General features: G+C 39.2%; 1 protein-coding gene across 1 annotated transcript in view; it reads left to right on the forward strand.

Moving 5' to 3' along the window:
- The window catches only part of LOC118572047 (zinc finger protein 431-like), a 5,718-nt gene extending 786 nt beyond the window's left edge, over positions 1 to 4,932 (forward strand). Inside the window, exons 2-3 of the mRNA XM_036171469.1 lie at positions 4,530 to 4,656; positions 4,868 to 4,932. Coding sequence (XP_036027362.1) covers positions 4,530 to 4,656; positions 4,868 to 4,932 — 192 coding nt within the window. The remainder of the gene's footprint in view (positions 1 to 4,529; positions 4,657 to 4,867) is intronic.
- The last annotated feature ends 13,928 nt before the right edge of the window (positions 4,933 to 18,860 follow it).

Consider the following 18,860-nt stretch of genomic DNA (forward strand, 5'->3'; position numbering starts at 1 on the left):
TCATGCCTTCCTTCCTGAACATGGGGAGCAGGAGCTCTTGTGTGGAAACATGCTTATTGTGGACCTCACCATGCAGTGAGTATAGCTCTACTGCTTTTATTGTCACCATGGAAGGCAGATTTGCTCACTAGCTGAGCCCTAGTTTCTCTATTATCTTCTCAAAGTTCTGAACTTCCCACTTTACATGCAGGTCTAGGATCCCACTGGAATTAATTTTGTACAGATCTTAAAATCTGTGTTATTAATACATTTGCATATAAATTACACAGTGTTCCAATTACTTGTGTTAATAAGGCCATACTTAATGGGTTTTCTAGTCACATTGTTCAACACTGACTTATTTTAATAATTGTTTTCTTATGTCTGTTTGCTCTCATGTTCTGTTGATCTCTTTACTCTTTCCCAAACAATACAGTCTTGTAGTTGTTTTCAAAGTTTTGAAGTCAGATGATGTCACTGTGTGTGCTGTTTATTCAGTCTTAATGTTAATCTCTTTTCCATTCATGATGACCTTTTGCCATCAGTTTTCTGTTGTTAATAGCATAAATTATTTGACCTTTTATTGGACTTTTGTTGAATCAGTAGCTCAAATTCTGAATTTTTATAGTATACTATTGATATAATAGCCAAGATGGCAGCAAACCACCAAGTTGCTTTCTTCTCATGGTTGGCTCAGCTCCCTGCTAAAACTTTCCCATCCTCCATCACGCACAAGTCCAGGTAGGACCCACCTTTCTTAAAGTTTAAATGTGCACTATTATATCATTTCTTTAAAAGGACATTTTAATTAGGTTAGCATGGATATAGGAGGAGATGGCACCTGTGGCCTAGGCATGTAGGCTCCACACAGCAAAGGAGTAGAGGAAAGAATTCTGTGCCCTCAAACAGAGACAGTTGAGTCCATCCAGATTGTGACTGTGGAGGCCAAGCATTGTCTTCTAGGTGTTCACTTTCTCCTCAGTCTTCAGACATAAAATGTTGCTTGTCCCCATTTTATCCCAGTAGAATATGATCTAGGCTGTGATCAGATGGATCTGTGACTCCATGTTGGCTGGAATTTAAGACCTTCAGAATCCAACTTGCTAAACTAGTGAAGTTGAATTTAAAATCTTAGTAGCCTTGTGAAGCACATTTACCCATTTAGAAATGCAGCTTCCGATGGCATCATCTACAGCAGTCACACCAGGAGACTGACTTCACTACTTCCAGCAGACCTGATCCAAGGTTTCCCAGGTTTTCTGAGGGAACTCGATAGGGAGGGAAAGAAAGGATAAAACCATGCACTCAGAGAAAAGATAAGGACTTAAATCTAATTTTGGAGGTCTTGCATTATTTAATCTCTTCTTACATAGGTTAGGGAAGGTTACATTGATAAAGCCTGTAACCTCGAAAGAAGTACTGCTCCCCTCTATTTGGGGTAAATATTTTCTTCCTTTTGTTTCTCTCCCTCTCCTTTGTTCTCACTCCCTATTTTCCTTCAGTTTCTTTCACTCTTTTCCTTTAGAGTTCTTTCTACTTAGGTTATATTTCTTTTATGGTTTATAGTTCCTCAAGACCCTCAGGCTCGTATCTTTGAATGCTCAGTCCCCAATTAGTGGAACTAACTATGTAAAATTAGGAGGTATGCCCTTGTGGAAGTAGGTGTGGGTTTTTTTTGTTTTGTTTTGTTTTGTTTTGTTTTTTGTTTTTTGTTTTTTTCGTTAGGGTGAAACTGTATGTGGGCTTTCAGATTTAAAAAGCCCAAGCTAAGACAAGTGTTTCTGCTTCCATGCCTGTGTATCAGGATATTAGTCTCAGCCCCATGCATGTCTACCTTGATGCTACCATTCATGATGATAATGGACTAATCCTCTGTCTGTGTAATCAAGTTCCAAAGTAAAAAGCCTTGCATTGTAACAGTCACCTTGGTCACAGTGTTTCTTCTCAGCAAAATGGTAGTAACTGAGATAGATGTTTTGTGTAATATTTTGGCATATTGTCTGTATATATTCGTCCCATGTCCTGTGAAAATGAGTAAGGCTAAATTAAAGAGTCATGTGCTGTCTTGACAAAACATTTCGTTCTTGGCTTGGTTATTACTGATGACTCATGCAGATCCATAGAGGAAAAGAGCAACAGTAGGGTTAATAAAGTTAATGAAACCTGTGTGGTTTGGTGAGAAAAAAAAAAACAGCACTAGGTAGTGGCCATTAGCAGTCACATGTTGAAACAGAGGCTGTAATTATCAGGGAGGTTAGGGCCATTAAAGAGAAGGCACCTGCTCTACTTTGGAAATATAGAAAAGGTATTGCAAGAGTACAACACACCCAGCCAAGCATTGAATTATGGAAAGAAAAGGGAACAAGATTCCTAGTCCTGAAAACAACTTCATACAGAACTTGTTGTTGATCTATTCCGATGGGGCAGGGTCAATCCAAAGCTAGAAGCCATGTAGATGCATCATTGATGTGTCACGTTTTATTGAAAGAATAAATATGCACAATTTAAAGGTTAAGGATTCTTCTGTGCTTTCAGTTCAGCATTGTTATAGTTACCTGTTTGGCAGAGCATAGATATTACCAGTGAGGAGACTGATACTTCATTATATGAAGGTGTGAAAATGAAGCTTGGGTTGCATTTTGAAACCACTAGATGTTGAGATACCCAAGCTCTGAGACACTTGCCATGAATAGCTGTATGTAGGGAGTGGAAGTAGGCAATAAGAGAGATGTATAAAAAGTTTCAGACAAAAAGAGCCATCTAAGCCCTTTGAAACTGAAGCCCAGGTGTCTGACACAGACCTGCAGGTTTTGGTGTTTGCCCAGCAGTGTTTCAGTCTTGCCTTGGTCCAATTCTTCCTTACTTCTTGAAAAGGAAATGTGTATTCTGTACCTTGTGTTGTGTAGCTATAATTTGTGTTTTGATTTCACAAGACAACACAGTCAAGAGACTGCCGTCAGTGTGAGAAGAAACTTTGGACATTCTAACAGTGTTGGGACAGTTCAGAGTATGGGGATCTTTGTGGCGGACTAATTGCAGTATGCATTGAGTGTGAGCCTATCATGATCTGTGTCAAAATGTGGTGGGTTGAATGAAAAATCTCCCAAATATGAAGATGTATTTGAAACTTTGTCTCTGGTTTGTGGTTTTCATCAAGGTGCCTCTAGGATGAGAGGCTTTTTTGGAGTACGTTAGTCTCTGGGGATGAATGTTGGGTATTTCTACCCTGACCACACTTGTCTTCTTTTTGTGGTTGAAACTGAGCAGCCCCCTTCCTTCTCACGCAGCCATGCCATAACAGTCATAACAGATTCCATCCCTAAATTACATAAGATAAAACAGAAGCAATTGCTTTTCCTTGCTAAGCCATTTTTCTGCCCTGATATTTTCAGTTTCATATTTTTGCCTGGTAGAATTAGGTTTTTGTACATGTGAAGCATTTGCTCTTGTGCTGAGCTTTACCCACTTCTTTTCATCTTTGGCAGAAAGTATCATTCTTCCCCCACTGGGATGGCATGTATTCATGACATTAATACATATCTCCAGAGTCATTACATTGCAGACGTTTAACTTTCTCCATATCTTTATGTATGTTTTAATTTTAAAAAATTTTTGAAATGTGTGTGTGAGTCTTTTGCCTGTAGATATATATGCATATGTACCTTGTGTGTGCCTGATGTTCACTGAAGTTACAAGAGAGCATTGGGTTCTTTTGACTTTGAGTTACAAATTATTGAGACCTCCAAGTGAGTGTTGGGGATTGATGCTGGTCCTCTGTGAACGCAACAGATGATTTTTAACTGTTGACCCTCTTTATACTCTACTGGGTTTTTGTTTGTTTGTTTTTTGTTTTTTGTTTTTTTTTTTTAGCATAACCCTTTACTCACTAATGTTTTTGAGAACCCTTCAGTCTGTCAGGCAATAACTTATTAAAATTTATTCCTTCTCAAGTCTATCATATTAGCCTTATAGTTTAAATGAGGCATTCCAGTTTTCTGAGAGACAAGAATATATCTTGAGTGAATTTTTAACTCATTGGTGGAATTTAAAGTAAGCCCCGAGTGCTCTCTCTTTCTTTTTCTCTTTGTTTGAGACAGGGTCTCAATGTGTACCTTTGGCTGTCCTGAAAGTCAATACATGGACCAAGCTGTCCTGGAAATCACAGAAATTCACTTGTCTCTTCCTCCTGCGTTTGGGATTAAAAGTGTGTGCCAGCATGCCCATTTTAGCCATCATTTTTTTGATGTCAGTAATTTTGAACAATTTAGTTGATGTTTAGTCGGTGCTATTGCTCTGTTGGCATGTCTTTTCTATATATGTAAGACAGCATTTCTCTTGCAATGCCATGTACTGTTCAGAGGGCCCAGAAATGAGAGTCCTTCTTTTCTGTTTCCTTCTAAAATGATTTGGTAATTGCATTTGAAATTCTATGATATGAAATAAATTTGTGGAGCACACAGAATTATGAAATTATATTCACAACGAAATGTCCATTTTCAGTGCAGCCAGTCTCAACATTTCTATTATGTACATATGTGGGACATTTTTAGGATGCAGTGACCTATGAGGATGTGCATGTGAACTTCACCCATGAAGAGTGGGCTTTGCTGGATCCTTGTCAGAAGAGTCTCTACAAAGATGTGATGCTGGAAACCTACTGGAACCTCACTGCTGTAGGTAAGAATGTGAGTTTTCCTTCCCTTTTTAACTTAAGGGGACATGCCTTTATTGGACGTTGGTGATCCACTGTGATTTTGACTGTGAAAGTGGAAGATTATGGTGAACAAGTCAGGCAAGGTTCTAAGGTTCACTGAAGATAATAACTCAAATTTTGCATAATTTTCAATAATGATTCAAGTATGATTACTTTTCTGGTACTATATTTTAGGCTACAGATGGGAAGACGAGAATATTGAAGAACATTGTCAAAGTTCTAGAAGATATGGAAGGTAATTTTCTTGTGCAAGGTGATAGATTTGTATCTCTGAAGAAATTTTAATGTGCCCTGATATTTAATGAAAAGCAACAATATAAATAATAATAGCTTTGTGATTATTATTAAATTTTTACAACATCATGTACCTTGTTTTCAGGTAGGTAGTCTATGTCTGCAAGGTGGTCCTTTAAGAAACAAGACAAGGAAACAGTGTCTTAATAGATGTCACCATATTAATCATAGTCCCCTGAGATCCATGTTGTAGAGCTATACATCCATTTAGTTTCATTCCATTCAACTATTGTAAAGGCATTCACATTGATTAGGGGTTTAGGGTGTGTCCAAGACCTTTTATAAGCAAATTGTCCCTGAGTTACGCTAGCGTTACTCATATGCTTAAAGAGACTTACCATAGTTTAGTGAGAGGGGCAGTTTATGAGAGTCAAGAACGTTGTTGTGATTGTTGTGATAGAGAGACCTTATCCCTATACCACATCTCTGTGAGACACAAAAAGTTAAACTGTGTCAATGAATTGTGACAACCTTTTGTTTGTTTTTATTCCTTTAATAGGTACATGATCTGTCACTCTGGATACAAGCCATGTGAGCATAAAGGGTATAGAAAGAAGCAATGTACCTCTGTCTCTCCCAGAAAAAATAGGAGATATGTAGTAATGCCCACTATGAGAAGACATGGTGATCATGATACAAGGGCAGAATTAATTGGATTTCCAACTTCACCGGAAATACATCAAGAAACTCACATTGTAAAAGAGCCTTATGAGTACAAGGAATGTGGAAGTTCTTCTGTCTGGCCTGGTTCACATTGCACATGTAATGTGACTCATACTATAGAAAAATGTTATGAATTCAGTCAGTGCGGTAAAACTCTGAGTTCTTCCACTTCTCTTCAGAGAAGTGAAAAAACTCACATGGAAAAAGGATGTTGTAAATGTGAACCATGTACAAAAGGCTTGAACCATCACAAGTTTCTTCAAACACATGAAAGAACCCATAATGAAGAGGAATCCTGTGAATGTAAACACTGTGACAAAACATTTATGTCTGATTGCTCCTTACAATTACACCAAAGAATGCATATGAAAATGAAACCCTATGACTATAATCAAGATGATAATAACTTTGCATGTCAAAGTTTTCTTCAAGTGCCCAAAATTCATACTGGGAAGAAACCTTATGAATGTCATCAATGCGGAAAAGCCTTTGCGCGTCCCAGTGAACTTAAAATACATGAAAGATGTCACACTGGAGAGAAACCCTATGAATGTAGTCAATGTGGTAAAACATTTGCATATCCTAGTAGTATGCAAAGGCATGAAAGAAATCATACTGTTGAGAAACCCTTTGAATGTCACCAGTGTGGTAAAGCCTTTGTACATAACAGTCATCTTCAAAGGCATGAAAGAAGTCATTCTGGAGGGAAACGCTATGAATGCAATCAGTGTGGTAAAGCCTTTACACATAATAGTCACCTTCAACGGCATGAAAGAAGTCATACTGGAGAGAGACCCTTTGAATGTAATCAATGTGGTATAGCCTTTTCATCTCGGAGTAATCTTCTCAGTCATGAAAGAAGTCATGCTGGAGTGAAACCCTATTCATGTAATCAATGTGGTAAAGCTTTTGCACGTAAGACTCATCTTCAGTATCATGAAAGAATACATACTAGAGAAAAATCCCACGAACCTCATAAAAGAAGTAAAACTTCGCATACAAAGCAAAGACGCCGCCATTTTGGAAATACCAGTACCATGGGGGGTCCACCAAAATCATCAGCAGTGGTGAAGTGGAACCAGTCGGAGTCTAGGAGAGAAGTTGTGGGAACTGTAGAGGGTGGAGCCAGAGAAGTGACCCAAGCCCTTTGGAGAAGCCCTGAAGGTTGTGAGTGGGTCCCAGTCATTAATAGTGGAGTTATTTATACTGTTGGAGTTTGTTTTTCTGTTTTGCAGAATGTGACTACGCTGATTCTTCCCTATTGAAGGGAGAAGGTATTTAACTTCGATTTTTTAAAAAGACATAATTGAAAGACCTTCAACTTTTAATAGAGACTTTGGATTTTTAGTGAGATTGGATATTTTTAAAGAAAAAATTTAGTGTGTTTGAATTTGTAAATATTGTGGGACTTATTAAAGCTATTTATGTTTTTAAAATGAGGTCTTGGGAATGAATAAGAAAGGAAGAGTTGTGGCTCAATAGTGATATGTTTGCATGCCAAGTTGACAAAAGTGGTCAATTATACTGGCTAGTCTTAGGTCAACTTCACACTAGAGTTACCCAAAAGGAGAGAAACTCAATTGAGAAAATACCTCCATAAGATCTGCTATAAGGCATTTTTTAAAATAGTGATTGATGGGGAAGGGTCTTGGAACCTAAAAGAAAGCAGGTTGAGCAAGGCATGGGAAGCAAGCCACTAAGAAGCACCCCTCCATGGCCTCTGCATCAGCTCCTGCCTCCAAGGTCCTGACCCACTTAGGTTTCTGTCCTGGCTTCCTTTAATGATGAACAGCAATGTACAAGTATAGGCCAAATAATCTTTCCCTCTCCCTCCTCATCTTACTTTTTGGTCATGGTGTTGCTGAAATTCTAATGAAGAAATCCTGTCTCAAAAAATCCCCCCCAAAAAAATGGTTGTGGATGGTTCAGCAATTAAACACACTGGCTGTTCTTCCAGATGACACAGTTTCAATTCCCAGCACCAACATGGAAGTTCACAACTGTAAGTCCTGTTCCAAGGTATCCAACACACTTCATACATACATACATACATACATACATACATACATACATACATACATACATACAAACATACAAACAAAACACCTATGCATGTAAAATAAAGTATTTTTTGAAAAAGAATATATCATATTATGGAACTTTCCCTAACATAATCTGGACTGATCTCTAATCAAGTAAATTTTTTGTTGTCTTCATTCACATCGAGAGAACTGTGTTAACAGTGACAATGAGAAACAATGTGCAGAGTCCATTCACAAAGGAACAGAAAGCAGTTACTCCTTCAATGACCAAATAGTAGAGAATTTCATCTTTCCAAGTGATAGAAGACAGAAACAGTAATGGTGTAACTTCATCTTCTACAGTATAAATGACATATTGGCAAGTTGGGGATTTGACTCAGTAGTACTGATGCTGTTGGGTACCCACGTTTGGTTCTTAGCACCCACATCTGATGGTTTAGAACTACTTATAAAGCTTTTTTTTCTGGAGATCTGATCCACTCTTCTGGCTTCCTTAGACACCAGGTATGCAGGTAGTGCAAAGACATATATATATATATCTGTATATGTGTGTGTTCCATATTTTTTAAATAGCTTCTTCATGTATATGTTATGTTTTTTTCTTAAAATTAAAATAAATTTAATTTAGGTGTACTGTTGGAACATGGTTCCAGAAAGGGGTCATTGAAGAGAATTCTACATGCTTATGTTAACAATCCAAGAAAAGACAAGAGGCTTGTGATCTCAGTTTCTTCAAAACATGACAGTGTTCTTGGAATGTGTTTTTGCGCTCCTCCCAAGTGTAGAAGGTAGGAGTGAGTTCACTTGAGATTACACATTATTGCTTGCTGTTGTTATTCATTAAATGCTTGAACTATCATGTATATGCCTGTATGCAAAGACATGTTTTGTCCCATGTGGCTTGTTTTTATCATTGTATACAACTTGAACTCATGAGATCTTTCTTCCTCATGAGACCTTTCTTAACCTACAGAATATAAATTTTCTGGGTCTCCAAATAAAGTTGGCTATTGTATGAGACTTTAGTCCTCCATATTTATGGGCTCAGTTCTCCCAGGTCTAACCATCCCTAGGATGGTGAAAAGTGGTGCTTGATGAGGAATCAGAATTCAGCTATGAGATAAGAGAGTGAAGACCCACAAAAAAGGAAGTGAGTGAGAATAAGGTGGCAGAAACCAGGAAAGGCTTTGCTTTATATAGCACATAATTTTTTAAAGTAAGGAGGAACACAAGTATCAAAACCACAACTGTTGGATTGCTTGCAAATGTTTATGATTATAATTCCTGGTTTCCAGAAGAAGGAATTTTAGATGAAGTGTTATGGGACAGAATCCAAAAGGACATTGAAAAGGCAAATAAACAAGGGGAAAAGATCCCTGTTCAAGTTTGGGCCACTTGTTCTTACCTTGGACTGTTATCAAAATGATTAAGGAAGATTAGGAGGATAATATTCATGAAGAAGTGATAGTGAATTCCTTGAATGAATATAAACTTTATGATTAAATGTTACCTTAAAAGTGATAAAAGAAGCAATCCTTGTTCCAGGAAAATCAGAAGTAAAAAATAGCATCACCAACATCTATGCAGGTGACAGTTCCCTCAATTCCCTTATTGGAGCCACCTTTAGATACACGTCATCCATTTCCTGAAAATGACCCTGAAGCATTGGGTAAGTAATTTACTCGTCAACCAGATCTTGGATTCTCCATTTGATGAGGACTTAGGAGAGTCTGTGGGAAAGCTCACTTCCTTCCTGACCTAATGAGCTGTATTGGTTATGTCCAATGCAACTTCAGCAAAATCTAAATGTTACAGCTATTAAATCCAGACCAAAGAGACATTTATTATATAGATCCTTTATTGCCTTTAAACATACTTATTTTCCCCCACTAAATTTTCACCTACAGATATAGCGTAAGATGATAAACTTTTGAAATGGATTTATTTACACCATAAAGGCCACAAAACACTAACTGGGTAATGGGAGGTTTACAGCCATGTTTATACTCATGCCCACAGGTATTCCTAAATATTGGCCTTCAATAGTTTTGGATTTAAAAGATTGCTTTTATACTACATGTATTCATCCTGATAATAATGTGCATTTCACCTTTTCTGTTCCCTCACTCAATCTTAAAGAACCTCTGCTCCAGTATCAATGGACTGTATTACCTCAAGGCATGACAAACTCCCTGACTATGTATAAATACTATATAGGGAAGGTGTCATAGCCTGTGAAGAAGGCCTTCTCTTACCCTTATATCATTAAATATATAGATGATACCCTGTTTGCTCCAACGAGGACGAGCTCCAGTTCATATATGACTTTACTCAGAATATGCCAAAAAACTAACTTATTGCATTGAAATGGTACAAAAATCAGAATTGCAGTATTTGGGAAAACTGGTTACGAGAACAACTAACTGTTAAACCACACAAAACAGTCCATTAGACAAGACAACTTAACAATGTGTTTCAGAAATTATTAGGGGGTATTAATTGGCTGTGTCATCCCCTAGCAGTACCTAATGATGCACTAACCATTCTGTTTAAAACTGTAGACGGAAAGGCAGCATTGGGGAGTCCTCACATGTTACCTCCAGAGGCAACTACAGGTGTTTGAATCCAGACTAAAAGAGACATGTGTGTATCATGGATTCTTCACCATATTTTATATTTCCCACTAATTTGTCTCCTATAGGTATTCTAGCACCAGAAGATAAACCTGTGGAATGGATTTATTTACACCATAAGGGGCAAAAAATACTATCGGCTTTTCTTACTCTTCTTGCTCAGGACCTTATAGTAACAATTATATAGATTTGATTTTTGTTATATTATATTATCCTTTAACTAATGAGTGCTTAAACATGTTAAAGATCTCTGTGGACTTTTAAATCATTTGCAGGTTACTGTGGAAGGCTAGGAAATCATTATCCATCTGGCAAGCTATGAGGTTTTTCATATGACCTGAATTTGTGATTCAAAAAATTGTCCAAACATCTCCCATTCCACAACAGAAACTTATTTTATTGATGGCTCATCTGATCGATTAGGAAGGATTTATAGTCCAGAAATCCATCAGTCTATTGATACTTCTTCCTGAGCTTAACAGCTGGAACCAGCTGTTGTGATTCATGTATTACAGTTTGTTCAGAACTGCCCCTTGGGGACCTGTCCAGCATCCTGACCACGTCATCTTGGTCATCTTATGTTAAGTCTCCTTTAAGAAAAAATTCCTCTCCTCTCTCCCTCCCCCTCCCACATCTCCTTCCCTTCCCTCCTCTCTCTTTCTCTCTTGCCATAAAGTAGTACACACTTTTTCTCTTCTTTTCTTCCCTTCTCTCTTTCCCCCAATAAAACTTTCCACGTGGGTGCCGTCTGCTTGGTGTGAGTGACTTTCTGCTGGGCCACCTTTTGGCACAGGTGCATATATGCATGGCATGTCTCTCTCACCCACTGTGGGGCACCTTGGCTCCATGTGCCAAAGCCACGGTGGCACCTTTTTTAAAATACAGCACAGTTAATTTATAAACCTTTAGATATTATTTCAGATTCTACTTATGCCGTAGGAATATGTCCACCAATAGAAGCTGCTTTAATTTTATCTTCACTTCCTGTTATTCTCTCATTACTACAGGAGCTACAACATCTGGTTGAAGTCAGCACACATCTTTTGTTTATTTCTCATACTCTAACCTCCCTGTGTTTTTATTGCAGGAGGAAATAAGCAAGCTGATGCATGAACCTGCCCTATTTTTACTTCTCCAGACCAGGTACATCAACACCTACACACTAAAGCTCCTTGACTTCATGTACAGGGCCCCATCCCAGGTGCAGAAGTGAGATAAATAGTTCAGGAATGTCCTTTTATGTATTTTTTTAAAAAAAAAACATTACCAGAGTCATATAGCTTGAGTTAATCTCAGAATTAAAAATACTAATGAATTATGGCAAATGACTGTCATGCCCTTTTTTCTTGGATCTTGTTTGCCCTACCTGGATGTGTTCTTTTATACATATTCTAAATTGGTTTGGGCTGCACCTCAATCCTCAGAGAATGCTTCTGCAGTATGCTCTTATACAGACCTTTACTATTATGGGAGTGCCTACTGCTATACAACTTGCAGTGGAGTAGCACATACTAATACAATATTTAAGACTTGTAAATAATGGAGTATTAATTAGGCATTCCTGAAAATCCCCAAGGCCAGGATATAATTGAAAGTGAACATAGCATATTAAAACAACAATTATTTTTTTAAAAATTAAGAAGGGAAAGTACCAAGGAGTACTTTAAATTTTAAAATTAATATATGTTTGAAAGCTCAAAATCATTTCTCTATAGAGTGTTCTGAACTGCCCTTTGATAGGCCTGTCTGGTTTAACTAATTGAGACTTGGAAGTCCAGTTAGCTGAAAATTTGGAAAGGGATGTGCATCTTTCATTGCAGATAGATCCACTGAAAATTTATGGATTTCTGTTCAGCTCCTCTGGTTGTGGGCCATTGAGAACAGGGTGAGAAGATAGTGGAAGTCACAGGAAAGACAGCAACTCTCTGGCTAATGGGCAAAGGGAGGTATCAGCCGTATCATCAGAACTCATTCGGCCCACCCAGGGCCAGCGTAAGAACCTATACATGAAGGGAAAAGATATTCTAAGGACAACCAGAGTCCTATGTCACCTGCTAATCTTTCTCTGGCAGTGTTAGCTGCTTTGACCCATGCATCTGCAATGAGTGCCACTGAGTACATTTATTGGTCTAACATTACCCATCTATCTTTGCTTCACCTTGTGGACTGTTTAGATTCAGCCCCTGTATTCAATACTGATGACTCTATGTTGATGACTGGACCTTGTGACCATAGGATACTCATTTGTCCATCTGAAAAAGGGACTATATTGAATTTTTCCTTGGGACTTGAGTCACTTCCCATTTCCGTAGCACATCATAACATTTGATTCCTACTAAAAGCAAATATGGGCTTATATTCTTATGAGATACCAGAACTACTCATCATATGGGTCTCTTCGAGCTATTCTCTAGATTTTTTTTTAATCAATATAATGTAACCAGTACTACTTGAAATAGTTTGGACTCTTGTTCTTTTTTACTTTATTTATTATAAAGAAATTTTTATTCATTTTACATACCAACCACAGATCCCCCTCTTTTCCCTCCTCCTGCCTCACAAGTCTCCCCCCTTTAACCTACCCGCCATTCTTTTTTCCAAAAAAGAGAGTCAGCAGAGCCTGGTACATTCTGTTGAGGCAGGTCCAAATCCCTCCTCCTGCATCAAGGTTGTTCAAGGTGTCCTACTATAGGTAGTGGACTCCAAAAAGCCAGCTCATACACCAGGGATGTGGATCCTTGCTCTTGGTGACAGTCAATTCTTTCACAATTTTAATATTATTCATTACATTTATAATTTGCTTATAAGATATTCATGCATTAAATGACAATTAGATTTATATGCAGCAATTAAAAACCACTCTGGATATCCTGTATTTAAAAAATAAAAATGGGAGAGCTGATGGAACACAATCCAATAATGAAGTTATAGGAGAATTCTGAGTTCTTATGAGAACACCCCAAGTGTAGGGAAGAGGGGCTAGCTAAAGAAACCCATCCTGACCCTGGATCTGAGACCCAGTGAAAGAAACACAGCCTGGATCTGAGACCTGAGCCAGTGAAAGAAACACTTTATTCCTGAACCCAGAACCAAAGAAACATGCTCTGACTCTGAAATCAGTGCCAAAGAAACACACTTTGTCCCAAGAATCAGAGCCAGTGAAAGAAATATGCCCTGGCCTTAGAATTACAGCCAAAAAGCTAAAAAAAAAAAAAAAAAAGAGCAGTGAAAGAAATAGTTTGGCTCTAAGATCGGTACCATCTCTGCCCCGACCAACGAAACTAAACAGTCCCCAAGCAGGAAAACTAACCAATCCCTGAACAGAAAATCTCTGTGGAGAAGCTCTGCCCCCAAGAAACTATATAAACCACCCTGCTTGTTCAGTTATTGACTGTGGTTTTTTGTTGTTGGTGGTGGTGGTGTTTTTTTGTTTGTTTGTTTGTTTTGTTTGTTTGTTTGTTTTTGAGACAGGGTTTCTCTGTGTAGCTTTGCGCCTTTCCTGGAACTCACTTGGTAGTCCAGGCTAGCCTCGAACTCACAGAGATCCGCCTGGCTCTGCTTCCCGAATGCTGGGATTAAAGGTGTGTGCACCAACGCCTGGCAAGGGCTGGAGAGATGGTTCATTGGTTAAAAGCATTGGCTATTCTTACAGAGGTTGAGTTCAATTCCCAGCCACCACATGGTGGTTCCCAACCATCTGTAATGAGATCTGGCACCCTCTTCTGGCATGCAGGCAGAACGCTGTATACATAATAAAGAAACTATATATAAACCACCCTGCTTGTTCAGTTGTTGACTGTTCTTTCCCACCTTGGCACAGGCAGTCTTTCTCCTGGACTCCTCCTTCCCAAACAAATCTCTCAAGAGTCTTGAGTCTTCATTCACCAGCACAGAGAAGAAGAACCTTGCTAAGACGTCCCTTAGGGGACTGAGAGAAAAAAAAAAAAAAAAAAAAAAAAAAAAAACCTTTGCAGAGATATTCCCACTAAGCAAGAAGGAGCAGAATAGAAGAACCTTGCTGAGACGTCCCTTAGGGGACTGAGCAAGGTGGAGCAGAAAAAGTAACAACTTTTTGCTGGAGCTGGGGGAGATTGCTACATTTTTTCAGAGATTTCCCCTTTACCAGAGTGAAGCAAAAGAAGCAACATCTTGGGCCAGAGAGAAAGAAGCAGAGCTCTGCTAGGAAGCCCTCTTAAGGGGCCTGAACAAAGCTCAGCTGTAGCGGCTCTCCAGGAGATGAGCAGGATTGCTATATTCTGCTGGGAGGATATCCCCCACCATACCACAGCTCCAGGTATATCCTGACTTCCCGAACAGGACACCTTTCCCTCCAGAACTGAGCTGTCCCATCGCTGCTGCAGCACCAGAGCTGTCCTAGCAGCTCCAGGTATAGCCTACCATCCCAAGCACTCAGGATACCGTCTCCCCAGAGTTGCAACACTCAGTTAACACCAAGAAAACAACACAAAAATCTTATGACCTCAGTTTCTTCATAACATGAAATTGTTCTTGGAATGTGTTTTCATGCTCCTCTCAGGTATAACATGTAGCAGTTAATTTACTTCAGATTACCCATTATTGTTTGCTGATATTTCTAAATTAAATGTTTAAACTATCATTTACATGCCTTTAGGGGAAAACATGTTTTTCTTGTATGGCATATCCTTGTGATTGCAGCTTGAACTCATGAAAACTTTACTCACGTGCTGTTTATTGACCCCCTGACCCCATGAGTATAAATTGTTTGAGGCTCTGATTACAAATGGCAATTACATGAGACTGTGGTACACATCATTTGTTGGTTAATGCAAACCCCTTGAACCACAGAAGTGGCCAGGCCCCTCCCCTGAGGACCTCTAACTGCTGGACCCTGCCCCCATCCTCTGCATGTGAAACTCATCAATCTCCACCCTGAAAAGATCCACCCCTTCCCAAAAAACCATTTAAGCCCTGTATCCCGTTTAGCTTGCTGCTATTTTTCTCTTGAGCAGCAGCAGCTGCTGCTGCCACTACCACAGCCACCTATCTGTTTTTTTCCTTTCCATTAACTCTCTTGTGTGAGGTTTGTTGTGTGGTGTGACTTTGTGGTATTCGTTGACTCCTGGCTGCCAGGATACCTTTCCATCCAAATTGTAATGCTTACATTTGATGCTGAGACTCAGACAGGCTCTCCTAGTGCCTGCATTTGCCCCCATGGTCCAAGCTGTACTGGACCCTATCCTTCGTCTCCACCCACAAAAGACTCACCTTCTGGCTCACTGATCACTCAGCACCCCACCACCAGCAGCAATTAGGTTAACTTTCCCCTTCGGTTAGTGTAAGCATTTCCCTGAATCTAATGAGGAAGTGACCATGGAGTGTCTGGCACTGCTTTGGTAATCTTGGAGGTTGAGGTATCCCCAGCCACTGTCTTTATGGCTATGGCTCACCCTCATCATCTGACCCCATAGCCCCACCCTTATAGCTGCACTTAGAAAACCTCCATCCTTTCCACCTGACACTCAACCTGAAGAGCACTAAATTTATTCATTTTGGCAATCAAATTTGGCTTTAATACCCCTTAGATAATCAAGCCAAAGGGCTACCTAATGGTACCTTAGATCATACTATTATTTGGGACCTTTACAAATACTGTGAGTAATGGGGAAATGGAAAGTAATTCGCCATTCCCTATTTTTCTGCTCCAAGCCCTGTTTGTTTTTGTCCAGTCTCCCCCGCCACATGCACCCTATGTAAAAGTCCTGTCTTTTAAATTATTGTAGATGGATCTGTAAGTTTGTTGCAAAGTGGGACTAGAGGTGAGAGCTAGCAGGAGGGGGAGAAAGCAAAGGAGTAGGCCGGCTACAGCATGCACATATTCTTCATTGGCTGGTATTTCTCTCAGCTCCCTCCTGTAGCATTCTTTTTCTATAGCCAGGACTCAAAAACTTCCTATCGCTAAGCCTTCTTTGTTCTCAGCTTACTGGACTCAGTTTTACAGGGATTCAGGTGTCTTAGGTTTGAGTGGCACTAGACTGTTGTTTTGTGCTGTCCCACTTGAATTAAAACTTGGCTCTGGAGTTAGGGTATGAATTGTTTAAAGGTTTCTTCCAAAATCTCTGTCCCATATCAGGTGAGCCATCTGCTGGGTGACGGAAAAAGGAGAGCAGAACAAAATAAAGGGACAGACTGTTTCCAGTAGGGACCATTGCTGCTCATCTCATACTATTCTGGTTTTGGTTTAACTCTAAAACTTTTGCTAAAGTATAAGTCTTCTCTCAATATTTGTAAGGCTCTTGTGCAGACTTCCTGTACCTGAGGATTTGTAAGCATATTAGGTCTGATTAAAACTGTGAAAAATCTGTAGTGAAAGTGTTATTTAAAACTCATAATACCAGGGTGGATAGTTAAAAATTTATACACAGGTAGCCTTAAAGGAAACGTGGCTTGCTGCCACCTTAGCTGCTTGTCTCCCCAGTGGAATGGAGGTAACCATGTGGCTGACCACGGTCTTTTGCTAGTGTTGGAAATGATGGACTTTGCCATGCAACCTCATTCCCATCTTGATAAAAGTGACCACATGACAGAAGCTATCTAAGGAAAAATAACTCCTCCTCTCTGTGAGCCCAAACCAGAGGATTCTTCCACTATTTTTAATCACACACAGTAACAAGCCTCTACCCACAGTCCCTTCCTTCTCTTGCTCTCCAGCCTCTCTGGTTTCCCTTTCTTCCTTCTCAGTAACAGATTCTCTTCACTGTCAATGTTTTTATGACTCTTGTGGCAATTGGAACTTATGAAGGCCTTCCCACAATACTTACATGCTTCTCCTACTTTCTAGTGTTACAAGAACTCCATACAGCCAAGGTTTTGCCACAATGTTTACATGTGTGAGATTTCTCTCCTAAGTGAGTTCTTTCATGAATGTTACAATGAGTAGAACTGGTAAAGGTTTTCCCACAATGCTTTTGATGCATGAAGCTTTCCTCCACTGTGAATTCTTTCACTAATGTATCAAGAAGTGTCACAGATGAAGGTTTTCCCACAATGCTTGTATGCATAAGGCTTCTCTCCAGTGTGAATTCTTTCATGAAGGCTACATAATGTCAAAATGGCAGAGCTTAGCCACACTGCTTACATGTATAGGTTTCTTTCCTCTCTGTGTTAATTTATGCTTCTCAAAATATTTCAAATATTTAAATGTTTCCCACATTGCATGCTTACAAATGTAGCTTTTCTCTCCCATACAACTTGTTTTCATAGTTGCTAAGGTAACTAGAATCAATGAAGGATTCTTCACAGTGCTTACACATAAGTGGATTCACTTCAGTATGGATTCCTTCATCATTCTGACCACACATGTATCTCCTTAATATAGTCTCATTGAGTTTATCTCCAGTATACATTCTTTCCTGAGGTTAAACAATTTTTAATTTTTACAGGGTTTCTCTGTAGGAGAAATTTCAAGTTCCAGACATGATTCAAAATGACTGATATCTTTCTAATGTTTCTATATATTCAGATAGTTTCCCTCTAGTTTGTCTCTGAGATATGCATATAAGGATGAATGAACAATGTTTCTTAAATGCAATCAGCTTTCACATACTCTTATTGTGGGGGGCATGTCTTCATTAACCATGTTCTCTGGAATTGTTTCCTCATTTTCATCACACTGACTATCACATTGATATGCACAAACTTCCTCAAATACTCGAGTTCTGCATAAAATGAGAAGAGCATTACTGTAGCCAAGGGAAATGGTGGAAACTGACTTGTGCGGACCAGGACAACTATACTGTTACAGAGGCAACAGCAGAATGCCACCAATGTTAAGGATAACATGGAGCACATGAAAAGCCCTTTGCAGGTATAAAGAGTGTTGACTTTATGTCTTTAAGAATTATAAAGGGGCTGTATCATTGGCTGAAGGGTTAAGAACAATTCTTGCTCTTCCAACAGGCCAGAATTTGGTTATCAGCATTATATGGAATGCTTCCTGTTACTCTTGATCTGAATGATCTGTTGTCCTCTCTGGTCTACACAGATGGTTTTCACAAAGGTGATGTATACAAGCACTTATACAATACACATAAAATAATTAAGGGAAATAAAAGTGAACCATCAAGCAAAGCACTGCTATTAGCAGGCAACCATAACAACCACAGAAAGTAGACAAACACTGGCATTATTGCATTATAAATACTGAGCCTATGTTCACTAGTTAGTTATCAACTCAACCAGAGCTAGGGTCCTCTGAGAATAGGGACCCTCAATTGAGAAAATGGCTCCAAGAGATTGACCTGGATTCAAGACTGTGGGGACATATTCTCATTCTTTATTGATGAAGCAAGACTCAGCCCATAGTAAGTGATGTGCTCCTAGGCAGATGGGTGTGAGTTTATAAGAAAGGTACTTCTGTAATCCATGAGGAGCAAGCTAGTAAGCAGCATTCCTCCACAGTCTCCAGTTCAGTTTGGCCTCCAGGTTCCTGCCTATTTGTAGCTCCTACCCTGCTTTCCATTGATGGACTATATGTAACATGGCAGTGTGAGCCAA

Source organism: Onychomys torridus, chromosome 21, assembly GCF_903995425.1.
Source record: "Onychomys torridus chromosome 21, mOncTor1.1, whole genome shotgun sequence".
NCBI lineage: Eukaryota > Metazoa > Chordata > Mammalia > Rodentia > Cricetidae > Onychomys > Onychomys torridus.